Genomic DNA, 13,801 nt, shown 5'->3' on the forward strand with positions numbered 1-13,801 from the left:
TAAGTTAAAAACACATATTGAAGGGAACAGTCATAAGACATCGGATCCATCCTACAAACCCTCTCTGCATTTATTGATAATTGTTAGAAGCCATTTGCCACCAAGACAGACATATACATTAGACATACTATGCATAATATTAGCATAAGTAAGGACATTGGATGTAGAAAGTCTTTTATCAAACATAACATAGGAGAAGGCCATAGATGTTTTGCAATTTACACATCGTTTTTTTAACATTTTGCCACATGTAATAAATGTTCAGTTGTCTTAATCACATGTATTATGGTTTTGGAGTGTGCAACGTTATCAAAGTATCGCAGGGTAGCCATTGAACGTTTTGCAGCATTTAAAAAATATCATTTTTGTTTAAACCTTGCTGGTAGAATTTAAACTTTTCAAATCAATGTAAAGTTGTAAAAACTTACAATCCCTCTATGAAATCCTTAGCAAACAACATAAAAGAATGAAAAACACCCCACAACAAACCAGTCTCTAATTTCCAATTGGATACGTCAATTCCATAATCAATTCTCAGCCTGTTTTGTAAATTCTGTTTTTGGAAGAGTAGCCATTTGGATGTGTTGATTTATTTTAGTAAACCAGGCTGAGAAAAATCATGACGACTCTTTCAAGAAAAGTAATCTGAGCTTTTCTAAAACTACTGATATTCCAGATTAAAAAACATACACTACAAATAATAAGCTCAGTTCCATTTGCATAGTGCATTTTAGGTGAAGGTGTTCATGATCATTGTCTATTTGTGTGGACCAACTAAATGCCAGGAACCTCCCCCCAGCACCTGTTTGGTAAATATACATTACAAATGGGAAATAATGTGCCAATTCACCAGAAAGCATATCTCATGTGTTATGTACTGCATAGAGAGTGTGCAATAACGTTGCAGCCAGGAGTGTTTATAATATAAGTTTTAGGGACTTCAGGTTATAATGGGGGCTACTCAAACACGCGTTGCTGTCATGATTCTTAAATCTGGTAAAATCTATAAGAAGTTCTAATGTGTCACATATATGCCTCTCAGACAATTCTGCTGGTAGGCCATCTTAGTAAAAAATTCAGTTCATGTTATCTCCTCTATCTTTCATTGTTGAGTGGCAAAAATGAAGCATCGATGTCATTGTATAGACGTAAATCTGCTTTTTATTGTATCCACAGGTGTTCTCTTCGCACGCAGACCAGTTGTTCCTACGGCGTCCAGTGGTGGAAGCAGCAGCAATAGTGTCAGCGACGGCTCCCAGGGCAGCGCAAGTCCAGCAATGGCACCAAACCAGCCGATGTCATCGTCATCACACAACCACACTCCGGCTAGTTCGTCGCCATAAAGAGAATACCAGTGGTTACCACACCCCATCTTCTCCCTGTCCAGTGTCTCCAGCCTCCTCCCGGAAACACGGCAAACGCAGTTGACTGATGTGCAGGAATCTAATATCCTCGGAGTCCTCGGGAGGCTGGCATGTTGCAACTTTCTTTTTCTAGGAAGATGGAAGCTAAACCTCAAAATGAATGGAGTGGAAGTTACTTCTCAAAAACATAGGCACTGAACTTTGTAGCTTTGGCTCGGTCCCAAATAACCTCTGGGAATCAGAACATGTGGAGGGGTGCTCCCCTCAATGTCATGGTGCCTCTGTTGGGTGAGCCTTGCGTTGTGCCTGCCAAGGAAATGTGAAGCCTTTGCCCGCCATTTTGAATGCCAGAGTTGAATTCTGTGCCAGAGAAGATGGACAATGTTGGAGACATACCAAGACTCCTGTGTTGCTTATGGGAAGAGTTGGCATTTCCTAGTGCAAGCAGATTCTTATACAATGCCTGTGTACACCCACATTTCACCCTTAAAGCCAGTCCGCACCTTGCGCACCTGTCACCAGAGGAACACGGCTGTGGGCCAGTCCTCCCTCAAATCTGCTACAGACAACCATTCCCTTTTTCCATATGCAAGTACTCTTTAAAGACTTGTCTCTGGCCCAGTTCTGAAAGCAAAAGGTCCTTTGCTTGTGCATTACATGATTGACACCTGCAAATTGCGGTCTCACATACATAAAAACAGTATCTTGTGCAGTTTCTCATCTCTGTACTTAATCCCACCACCCATGCATCACAACTCCAACTTAATTTCCACTGTAGAGTTGCAGTGTTTGTCCTTCACAGCCGCGCACCCTTCCTCGTGTGTGCTATATTCTCCCATTACTAGATGCCTTTACCAAAATACAAATGCCCCATACCCTGTGCACCCCCTTTATAAAGCACATTTGCCATATCTCCTTACTACCCCACATGCTTTTACCAAAGAGACACAAATGCACATCCACAAGCAGCCCACCACTTCAAATCACCCCAAAGCTTTATAACAAAATCACGCACTCTAACCCCATGGCGCAGACCATGTCCACCTACCACTACCCTAGACCTCTGGTGCATAGCCCACTCCCAACGTCTCCTCTGCCTCCCCACTAGTACACATCCACTTTACAGTTACCCAATGCTCACCGACCAGTTTTTTAACTCTCCCAGAAACACAAAGTCAGATTCTTAACCAGTTGTAACAGAACAACAAAAGAGCTGGAATATTACTTAGGTATTCTGGCTGTGTACACTCATAGGACAATATTGTACTGTTCTGATGCACTTCTCGATTAGCAAAATATCCCACACACTGATGTGCGTAGGCGAGAATATCTAGGAGTAGCCGGGGAGGTAGGGAGGATTGAAGGGTGACAAACAGCGCAACAAAGAGCTTTTGCCAAAGAGGAGAAGAGAACGTATTCAATCAGAGTGTCTCACAAAATTGTGTTTAGGTTTGAGAGGGTTTCACAGAGAGGGGGCGAGGCAAGTAACGTGTTTCACTACATCCCTTCCAGATTCAATTATGGTTTGTATGTGTCGAAGGCAGTTCTTAGTTTTGGGTCTTCTTTATCAGGTGGCAATCAATGCTGGAGCACAATCGCTATTCCCACTTGGGAACTATGGCAAGGTGTATGTACCACGGATCAAGCCACGGTAAGAGGTACAAATGTGGCGTCCATTCTAACCAGCACTTAAGACTATGGGGCTGTGGCCTTCGTTAAGGCTTGTTCCAGAGCATATCCAGAGGTGTGTGGAGGCACCTAGATAACCTGCTCATCTTCTCGCTCTACCTTCAGCACAGGGCACCTTAGCCAGAGTGGGATAGTCTTGACATACCTCTGCTCCCACTTTTATTGTGGGATGTGGTTTAGGCAATGCACTCCTTTCCCACGAGGCGAGGAGTGCCTCTGGTCTTCGCATGCACCCAACGTCAGGAAGCTCCCAATACTCCACGGTGCGAAGCGTTTAGACGTAGTGCAAATGTGTTAGGAAGACCACAGAATAGAGAGATTTCCCCAGAAATATAATTTCTTTGTGGAACCTGGGTATTAATACTAACAACAATAGAAGTTGCCTGATATGCATTTACATATATCTTACGGTTTCTTTAAAGATTACATATTTCATTCAACAGTATCAGAATACAAAACAATACAAACATCTTCACAAAGGCTACATATAATATAGGTCTTATCAAAATATTTATGCAAAAGAGCGTAGAAAGTGTACAAATGGGACACGTAGAAGCCTAAAAGTGGTCTTTTATGATGCAGTTCCTTTATGGGTATGCCAGTCACCCCATGTCTGATGGTGCCAGAGTTATGCCCGCTGGAGAAGTTAACTAGTCATAACTCCTAGGTTCATTGTCTTCTCTGATAGCTCAAGCCACTTACTTCATAAATTTGCCAATTTATTAACTTGAGCAATTTACAAGTGTGTGTCTTTTGCCATCAAGGGGAGACACCATGTTACGCTTATAAAAACATATGTTACCCTGATGAGAAATGCAGTTCAGTGAAGTCAGACACACTGTGTCCCAAAATGTCTTCAAAGCATTTCCACAGCATTCGTGCAGGATTTCAGAGCTTGTCTTGCAACTTGTGTGTGCACTTGTTAGCCGCGATTGTTCCATGTGTTCTGGATAAACGCAGTACACTCTTTACCCACAAGCTCCTGCTTGGTAAGGTGCTGGCACCATTGCAGTCGTATGCTCAAACACTGACAGTGTTGGAGAATTATCCTGGGCCGAGAAGTGGACGTGGCTTTAAAAGAATTCTTTTTGAAAGATCTGGCACTCACTCTTTTCCAATAGATGTCCTATGGTCATCGCTTGGTGTCTCAAAGAAACCCTGTGTGAAAAGAAATATAAGCCTTGTAAGCTCATGGGAAGCTGTACTATAAACCATATGTAACCAAAACAAAAGAACGCATTTTCTGCTATTGCATAGTGTATTTACTAGAAAAATGGCCGTATTCTTAGTCTGGTGAAAAATGGTGTCTCACCTGATCAGTGGTGAAGTTGTATCTCATCTTTGCAGTAACTAAATGACACACATCCCACTGAAACTAAATCTAAAACTTGAAATCTATTGTTCTTGGCCTTAACTAATATGACTCTGTTGGTAGGTTCCGTTGTCAATTAGGGCTCAGCCTTCACTGGTGTCTGGTGAAGGCATAAACCGGATTTCCTTGCTAGAGGAAATCATCACAACCTCTTTACTGTGGCTATGGCTGGCCTCCATTAAGAACGGGCAGGCATGCCCTGGTGCATCCCAACTCAAGCTGAGGGTTGGAAATGCGCACTCTATGGATAGACCTGCTATTTAAAGACATTCATGAGCAGAAATGAATCATTGTGTAAGCTCACAGAAGAGGACAAACGCAACATATCTGCACAATTTGACTCAGTATTCCATTTGCGCACCTGGTTAGGTGGAAGGAAAGGAGTGCAAACCTTCAGAAAGTAATCAGACTGGCTGGTGGGTTACACACATAGGCCAAGTTTAGTTTGAGCTGCCAGAATCACCTTTGCAACAAGGGAGCACAGGGGGTGTTTTTCTACCTTCAGATATGATGGCATTCAAATTTCCTAGCACAAAGAAAAGATTGAAAAGAGGAATGCCACCCAAAAATATTGTGCACCTTATGAATGTTCAAAGTCAAAATGTTGTAAAAGAACTGGCAAGAACCAAAGGATCCTCTCCATATCTGGGGGAAACACACCTGGGGTTAAGCACAGATTGGCAGCAAATATCACCCGCCACCAAAAACTCCTTCTCTGAACATATACAGTTTTGCCTGCCAGAATGGAAGGCTTTGTTACAAACCTGACCGTCCCTAGCAAGACAAGCTCCGGTTCTCTGTGAGGCTGAGGATGGTTAGAAAAAGGTAGAGATCGCAGGGCAACAAAATGCTCCAGCAGCATGAAGGGAGACGACTGACCTTTCCAGAGAGCGTCAGTGTTTAGCGATCAATGTGCCCATATCGACCCCTACTGGGCTGCCGCTGGCACCTTTGCTTATGAACTGACGAAAGAAGCGAGCGCTAAATAATTTACACCCAACACTGTGCCTACGATAGGGCACCCGCAACTTCATGGAGCATGGCCAAGGAATCATGTTGAAGTAAAGGCACACAAAGCAAAGGGTATTTATTTTTTAAATGGGGTAGGTGGGAGGGGAGGGTTGAGGGTGGGGAAATGGCAGTGGGTTGGGAGTGTTGGGGGAGGGGGAGAAGCTATTTGTACACAAGCAGCCTTGCCGGATCTCACTGAATGGGTCTTGGTTGTGAGCGAGGGAAAGGGCGGTCGCTGGTGAAGATACCATGTGTTCCTTAGGCCAGTGTGTCTCTGGGTTTGGCTATGACGACCTCATTAGAGTAATGCAAATACAGCCTGATGATACCTCACGGATCTCCAACAGCCTTTAAAAAACTAAAAAACATGCCAACGCAAGGAGAATTTGGGAACAGAAGAACCTCAGATACCTCATAGAACTCATGTTATATTTAATTTTAATTTTTCTGTTGTTGCTGTTGCTGGAAAGCCATTTGGGAGGTCAAACAGCTTTTTCCCCCACTAATCACTGGATTTCTTTCTTTTGTGTTTTTACCAAAGAAGGGAATATTCAATAATCATGTCTACCTCATTGTTATATATTTATACATATATATATATATATATATTATATTATATATATAGGAAGTGCCAATAGTGATGGCACAATGGAAACATTCTGTGAAAACAGGTCAGGGGAAAGTGCATAGATGATATTGTCCAGTATCCAGTTTTGATTTCCCGTCGCCATTTGAATGAGAATATGCATTTTCCCTTGTCATCAACTGGTCAGATTGCCGGGCTGGTGAAAATAGATAATTGAATTTCTTATCGGCAAAACAAATAATGATGATTTCTTTTTTAATCACGTTGTCCTCAGAAGCTTTAATTCTTCAAGGCTGAAAATATTGTCCTTTCCTGCGTTCAGTTTCTACTACATGGTGCTGGGGAAGAGGGAGGGGGATGCCCTTCAATTGTTTGCCTCGGAACAGATCAGAAATCTCAATGAATTGTCGCAAACATGCCCTTCTCCAATGGAATTGGCCGCGGAGCAGACCACACCCCCTGAGAGAGAGAACTGAAGTCATTGGATACTCCCTTGACATTTCCAAGGGAAGTCCCGCCCTGCCGTAGGACGCCATTGCACTTAAAGTTTCTACAGTCCGTTGCAGACCTTTGCCATCCTGGGGCAAGTTGGTACCCACAGCTTGGAATCTGAATCTACAAGCCACCCTCAAACCGTGACTTTGAAAAAGAGGAGGGGGCACTCTGCAAACTCTGTGGCGGAAACAGCTCTACCAAAGATCAAATGCGTTGTGCATTTTCCTTTAAACTTTGTACAAAAAACGGTAGCACATTGTTCTAATAACAAGGAAGTAAAAGAAAAAAAACGACAATATTACTTCTATCTGTATGTATGTTGTTTGCTCTTGTTTAGGGCCTTCTTATTTTGAAATGCTCTGCTGGTAGGTTGTAGGATTTCTGTAGGCAATGCTAGCTGTGTATGAAGCTTTGAATTTTTTTTAATGTTTCTTCCTTTCTTGTAAATTTTTTTGATTAATCCAGTGCATTAAGTGAAGGCTGGATTGTGGTGCTCAGGGGACTTAAAATATTGAAAAAAAAGATTTAAAATAAATAGGTGAGAGGTTTTTTCCCAGAGCGCTTCTGGAGTTGTTCACGCAGTTGAACAATAAAAATGCTTCTTCACCGCAAAAAATCAGCCTCCCTCTTTTTATTGCATTTGATGATTTTTGTGCCATTAGAAGAAGGAACATGGTTCATTGGTTGCTGTAGTGCAGGGGTCTACAACCTGAGGTTTTGAGCTAGAACTTCCAGTATAATCAAAATTGAGGAATTATGGAAGTTGTAATAGAAAACATCTTGAGAGCTACAAGTTGCAGACCCCTGCTGTAATGGACAGATCCGATGGGAAGTCTACTGAGGCCACGATCTGCTTCATGAGTTAGTAGTGAGTAGCAATGCTTTCGCCGGAGTTTGTCTTTCGACAGTGGTTCACTTTTGCAGGTAAGATTGTTGTTTGGAGATTTGTCACGAAACCTATATTGCAGTCATGGCTTCACTACACATCTGCACTAGACGATCCTGGACAAAACCCTTTGTTCCTCGGTTCCAATTTGGGCTCATGTAAAATAAGGTTAACCCTAATTCTTAAACCGTAACAAAAAAAGTGGGATTTATATTTATCAGTTTATTCTAGGAACCAATGTACAATGGGTTTGAAAAAAAGCATACGCGTATATCAAGTTCAATGCAATTCTTCACACTGCAATTCTTCTGTGATTTAAGATCATTTAACCTATGCTTCCATAGAAAGCTACTGGTGCATAAAGGTTCTGAATGGCTTATCGTATTGCTTTGACATCCTGTCTACTGTCATGACCTCAGAATAGGGGAAATACAGTATTTTCTCTGCCTCCTAGGGACTGAATGGTGGGGAAAATAAATGCAACAATAGGACAGGGTGGCAGGACCCCAGAATTTAATGTTTGACTTAAGTTGTCTATGCACCCCTCCTGCCTCCCGATCACCCATTGCACTTACAGTGCAGGGAGCAGGAAAAGGACTTTGAGGGGTCTTCTTTATCAACAGCAGGGATCAATGCACCTTGAGATTCAGAGTGGCATCAGAGACGGCTTGTCAGGTGCTGGATGCAGTTTTTCCCAGTCATTGTCTGTTAGTGTTGTAAAGGTAAGGGTGTGCCTTCACCGGAAGTCCACTTCCCTGGTTCAGCGTGTGGGAAAGTGTGAACCCGAGGACGAGCCCCAATCGACAAAAAATCCAGACTTAAAAAACCTCTGTGGTGTCAAGGATCCCACAAGAAGTGGACACCACGGCTTGTCCACAGATAATTGCAAAAGGACATAGCTGGGGGAATTGGGAGGTTGACAGGGGGCTACTTACAACTCTATGGAAGGAGCCAGGTGCCAGAGGGGCTTAAAAGCATCAGGAGCGGCTAAGGATAGAAGATGGCCTGCCTAGGAGGCATGAGACTGAGAGGCAGAAGGACAGAACAGTTGAACTAGAGCAGATCATGGGGCAGGAGAAAGACTGGAAGTAGGGGCAACATGGAGGCTGGCAGAAGAGCATGAACGAGCTCAGGGGATCCGAACACATAGTATTACAATGCAACCTGCCATGGTTGAGCTCCCTGCCATGGTTGAGCTCCCTTTCAAGTATGTTCTGCAGCATGAGGAAGCACGTGACTGAAAAGCTGCTTAAAACACACCGCAAGTACTTGCTGCCATGATGGAACAGGATGGTTCCCTTCCATACAGTGATGATTCCATGCAAAGCCAAATCAAAGATGGCACGATTATACACGAGACACCATGCAAACAATGCACTTCATTGCTACCCTCTGTTGTACTGAAAGGTAAGGGGGCAGAGTGTCTAGACCAGGTAATCCCACAGCTGCCAAACTTCACAGACTGGGAGAGGCAGCCTGCACACCAGTAACACCTGCCTCAAGGCCCAATTAATGTTTTGATAGCTATCAGATGTCACTCAGACCTACTTGGTGTGATATATTCACGTTTTTTATACTAACCTATCAACACATCTGTTATTTCCCAGTATTCCATTCATTTTAATACACATATTCCAGGAAAAATTATTTTGTCATGAATCATTTTACTTCTATCAAAGTTTCCAATTCCTGTAAACATGTGTTGAGGTATCGCATAGCGCTTCATGGGAGCAAAAACAGAACGAGTTCCACTGTATAAACAAGAGATTAAACATATTTCCAGATAATACAACATTTCAAATCATGGTGAAATATGAAAAAGGAAAAACTCGAAAATATGATCTTATAAAGTACATAAAGTTCCATCATGTTTGGCTTTCATCCAAAGTGAATGTATTGTAAAGTAAACTGAAAATATCTGCAGAATGGTATCCAAAGTATTAGCAGCAGTAAGGAAAGATAGGTCATCACTGAAAGTGAAGAGGGTTTATTGTGGGGCATACCTGTATGGCAACACGTCTTCTGCCTCATTATCAGTAGCAACTGTCTATATTACATGACCCTTTATGATTGTGAAAGAGGTACTGTGTCTGTAAACGCGTTATCTACATTTTAAGCATACTTAATCGCATTGTTTGGACTAAGACCGTATCCTGACTGTTTCATATCCCAACACAGCACAGTCATCGGCAACCTGCTCGCAGATGAAAACACACTTCACTTTCATCGGACGAACATAGATAACATACAATCTCTGTATGTAGACCCATACGTGAGACTAGACTACAAGATCACATTCATCAACCCTCCTGGCCAAGAGACGGAGGAATGGCTCTTGTACATAAGGGCTTTAAGCATCAATCGCTGATATGACCACAGAATGCAAATCCCTCTTATTTGATTGCAACATCTAGTTATTTTTCACATTCTAAATAGTGTCAAGGACTTGTAAGAATGTAATTGTATTCTCCCATGTTCCCTCCCTCCTTGAAGCACTTTGAAACACATTGTGTATAAGCGCTATACAAATAAACAATCAAAACAATCAAATCTTAATCTACATACCACGTTCATACAACTCTTCCAATTCAGACAGTCTTGAAACTGTGGTAGCTAAAATGACAGTAAATCCTCAATACCTCACCATCCATGATGATTTCAACCTGTGGCGAGTATAGCTCAGTGGCAACGTGCTCGCCTTGGAAGCAAGACAACACGGAGCACCTTAGTGACCTCCGTGTATTAAGCACGTTAGAAATAACCTAGCATATGATATGGCTTGAGGAAAATGAAAACATAGAGCCAAGTCCCTCTAGCCAACTCAATGCCGGCCACCACAGGCAATTAGTAAGAGGACACACTTATGCAGCAGGACACACTGTGGATGGAATTTTGTGCAATAAGAATCTTACTGCAGTAACAACTTTTTTCCCACTACCCCGGAGTCCCCATCTTGCTATCCCATTCAACATACCCCTCCCAGCTGTAGTTCTACCTAAAAGTACAACCAACAGCTATGAAACTATGATTGGAGATCAAACTGCAAGACGTTATTGCATCCAGAGAAGCCTCAAAATCTCCACAACCACCATGAATGGATGTCACAAACTCTCAATCTGTCCCTCTTTAGACGACTAGATGGTACGCTACTTTCCTCAATAATATGAAGAAAAAGAAAAGGATGAAGCAAATCTGGATGATGAATTACTGAGATGGGCAAAGTTGCATACTACCGACAAATCCGGTCTACATTGAAGATATACAGTAAATGCCAAGAAACCCTTTACTCACATTGCATAGAATATTCATAATACCCTCAAAAGGAAATGTTCAAAATCATCAAAGAATTCAAGCATCCTTTAGCATGCAAAAGCACACAGACCGCCGTCACAACTCAATCGCTGAAAAATCCTACAGATTCACGATTACCTGGAAAAAGCATTGTCAGCAAAACAATAACATATCCCTCTGGTATCTTGCGTTTTCTGCTTTTTATCAACCCAGGAATTCGCAGAAATGAGCAATTCTAGTAACCCTGTACAATCGCCCAAAGATCAGTGTACACCCAACAACTACAAATCCATAACGCAACAAACAAAGGCTCTCCCTCATCTTCCAATCCTTCCTCAGAGCAAGGTATCAGTCCACAGGCCCTCAAGTCTGCATTTGGCAAGCCACTATTAACCAGTTTAATGCAACGGAATAACAATTTGAAGTGCCAAGGCCACTTTTATACTGAATGCCACAACAACCTGGCAGTCCCCGGCCACAGAGAGCGCTATCCCAGGACGTGGGTGGTCACCTCCTGGGCATTTTAATGGCTAGAAAAATATTCAGCACTCCTTGACTGCGCAAGTTGCAACCATGGCTCCAACACTCCCTTCACAGCACAAATCCTTGAGGTTGATCTCAATATGCACAGGATCACATGGCGACCTGCATGATCATGCATGAGTCACAATAAGCGGAATATAATAAAAGTACAACACTGATGCCCACACTCCCAGTGACGTATACTTAAGAACCTTTTGATGGCTTTCACTGCCACCAGCCACGAAGTTCTAGAAATACTTGTGAACATCTGAATTGAGTAAACAATTCTATGGTGGGTGTTGTTGTCCCACCACATAACCTGTGGGGGATCTCAAGGGTCTTGGTATATGACACCGCTCAAGTATAGCCATGTGTGATTCTGTTAACAATACCTACATTGTCTTCAAGCCTCAACTCAAAATAAACCAGATCACTGAGGTGGTCACTTGGAGACTGATGCACGGTTGAGAACCAATCCGCTAAAATTCAGAGAAACTAAAACCAAACGTATGATATGCAGTTCCAGCCCTCCACCCCCCCCCTAAAAATGTCTTCGCAAGAAGAAATAGGAACCTGCACTCACCTGACTGCAACTGTCAAAAATCGTACATTTTCCACGAGCAACACTCTCAAACAGTAGCCCCAATTACAAGCTATAGTACTTTTCCTAACTAAGATCCAGCCAACTGCATTGTGCCATAGCTGGTAGTCATCACTGTATTGTCCAAAGACAAAACATTCCTTACGTAAACCTTCCAGAATTGATGCTAAACAAACCATCAACAAAGAATGTAAAATGCTGCAATAAGACTCCTCCTAGGAGTGAAAAGTATTGAACACACCACCCATGCTCTCCAAACTCCCCATGGCTCCCAGTCAAGCACACATTTCATTTCAAGACTTTGTAATCATCTACTCCATCCATGGCAGTGGTCTATAATCCACCACACAATTCCACCAATACACACATTTCAGAAAGCTTTGATCCTGCAGAACAGCTCCACCTATAATCCAGTGCTTAAACCATAAAGGCCAGGAAGGGTACTCCTTCTCATTGGAACACTAAACCATGAACACAATACTTCTTGAAAATAAGCACATCAACGCAGCAGATGCATACTCTCTAAAGACTAGTCCTAGTCTGGTCCATGTACTTGACAACTCCCACTATAGACTTGTAATTACAAGACGTTCTCTTCGACACAACAAAGCAAATACGAGCACTTTCCAGAAATTATTTGAGCCAAAGTCAAACACTAGGTATCTTCCATAACTGACAATAGACTCCAACAAACTCTTTATGTAGAGATCAAGGCTGGACCTAGTACGGCCATAACACAGAAACTGTAGCGATCTACCTGGCCTAGGTACACAGACCTTCACATCGCACAAAGGATTTGTAGTCTTCTCTTATATTGCTGCCTCACAGTTACCCCAGGCTGTTCGTGAAAGGCTACCGGGCCAGTAGTGCCCATAAAGCATGGAGACAGGACTTCAAAACAACTACTGAATCACTCACCAGGGGGGGACGAGGAAAATAGACTCTCTTGAACTGCCAACAGTACTCATAAGAAAACATTCAAGTACAGCGAACAACCTACTGACCATTTCACTTCCCACCTTTCACTACATACATGGATCCCCATAAAGATTGCACCTTAACACCTACCTAACACCTACTATCACTCCTCCTAACCACTGCAAGCCGAGGACAGATGTATCATCATGACTCTGCACCATTTCTGAGCCATTTCAAACTAGCCCCCCACCCCCTATCCTAGTGCAGACCAGCAGCTCTTCCAGTGTTCTTGTACATACAGCACATTGAAGTTGGGGTATCCCTTCTGGATACCACATTGCAACACAGAGATAAGATACTCCATCAACACTTAAGGCTTCATACATATACCCTTACCACTATCTCTCCTTCGCCTGATAGGCGGTAGGGTCCTGCCTTCCATCTCCACACATGAATTAACGGGTAGCTGCAAGCGCATCTTATTCATTCAAACTAAATAGATAGCTTTCAGTGCCCCAGTTTTTGGATAAAAAATCTGGAGTGCTAATAGTAATAAAACCTGACCTGGCCTGCTTCTCCTAGGGTTAGGCATAACTAATCCGCATCTTTAGAGCCGATGGCAAAAGATCAAGAAACTGCTCCTCAAAGTTTTTCTCCATTATGTCTTTAATGATATCTGTTTTTATTGGAACCAGATAACATTTACTTGGCTGCTAGTCATTAACTTGATGATACAAGTGTAGCTAACCTCAGGGTCCATAATTCACCCAGTAAATCTCTTGGACTAATCCTAACCGCTCCATTAAGCTAAAATTGATGTTGTATAAGCAGCATGTTCTGTAGGAGTTGTGGCTTGGTATGCCATCTACATGCCTCTGGTCAATAGCAGCCATGTACTAACAGAATCCTTCATCTGGCAAGTTTGATCTGTGCATGACTCTCTCAAAGTTGGGGAAAAATGTTTTTTCCTCTCCCAGGTGATAACCTTAGCCCATGTATTGGCATTTTACAACTGCAGTAAAGCCTATTGATCCACCTTCCTACTCTCCTCCCACTCACCTATAGC

The 13,801-nt window shown here is 42.7% G+C and overlaps 1 protein-coding gene across 1 annotated transcript in view; it reads left to right on the top strand.

The window, feature by feature from the left end:
* ARID3C (AT-rich interaction domain 3C) overlaps positions 1 to 7,133 on the top strand; it is an 815,039-nt gene extending 807,906 nt beyond the window's left edge. Inside the window, exon 8 of the mRNA XM_069626829.1 lies at positions 1,177 to 7,133. Coding sequence (XP_069482930.1) covers positions 1,177 to 1,343 — 167 coding nt within the window. The 3' untranslated portion in view covers positions 1,344 to 7,133. The remainder of the gene's footprint in view (positions 1 to 1,176) is intronic.
* The last annotated feature ends 6,668 nt before the right edge of the window (positions 7,134 to 13,801 follow it).

The sequence above is a fragment of the Ambystoma mexicanum genome, chromosome 6p (genome assembly GCF_040938575.1).
Source record: "Ambystoma mexicanum isolate Mex_15411 chromosome 6p, UKY_AmexF1_1, whole genome shotgun sequence".
NCBI lineage: Eukaryota > Metazoa > Chordata > Amphibia > Caudata > Ambystomatidae > Ambystoma > Ambystoma mexicanum.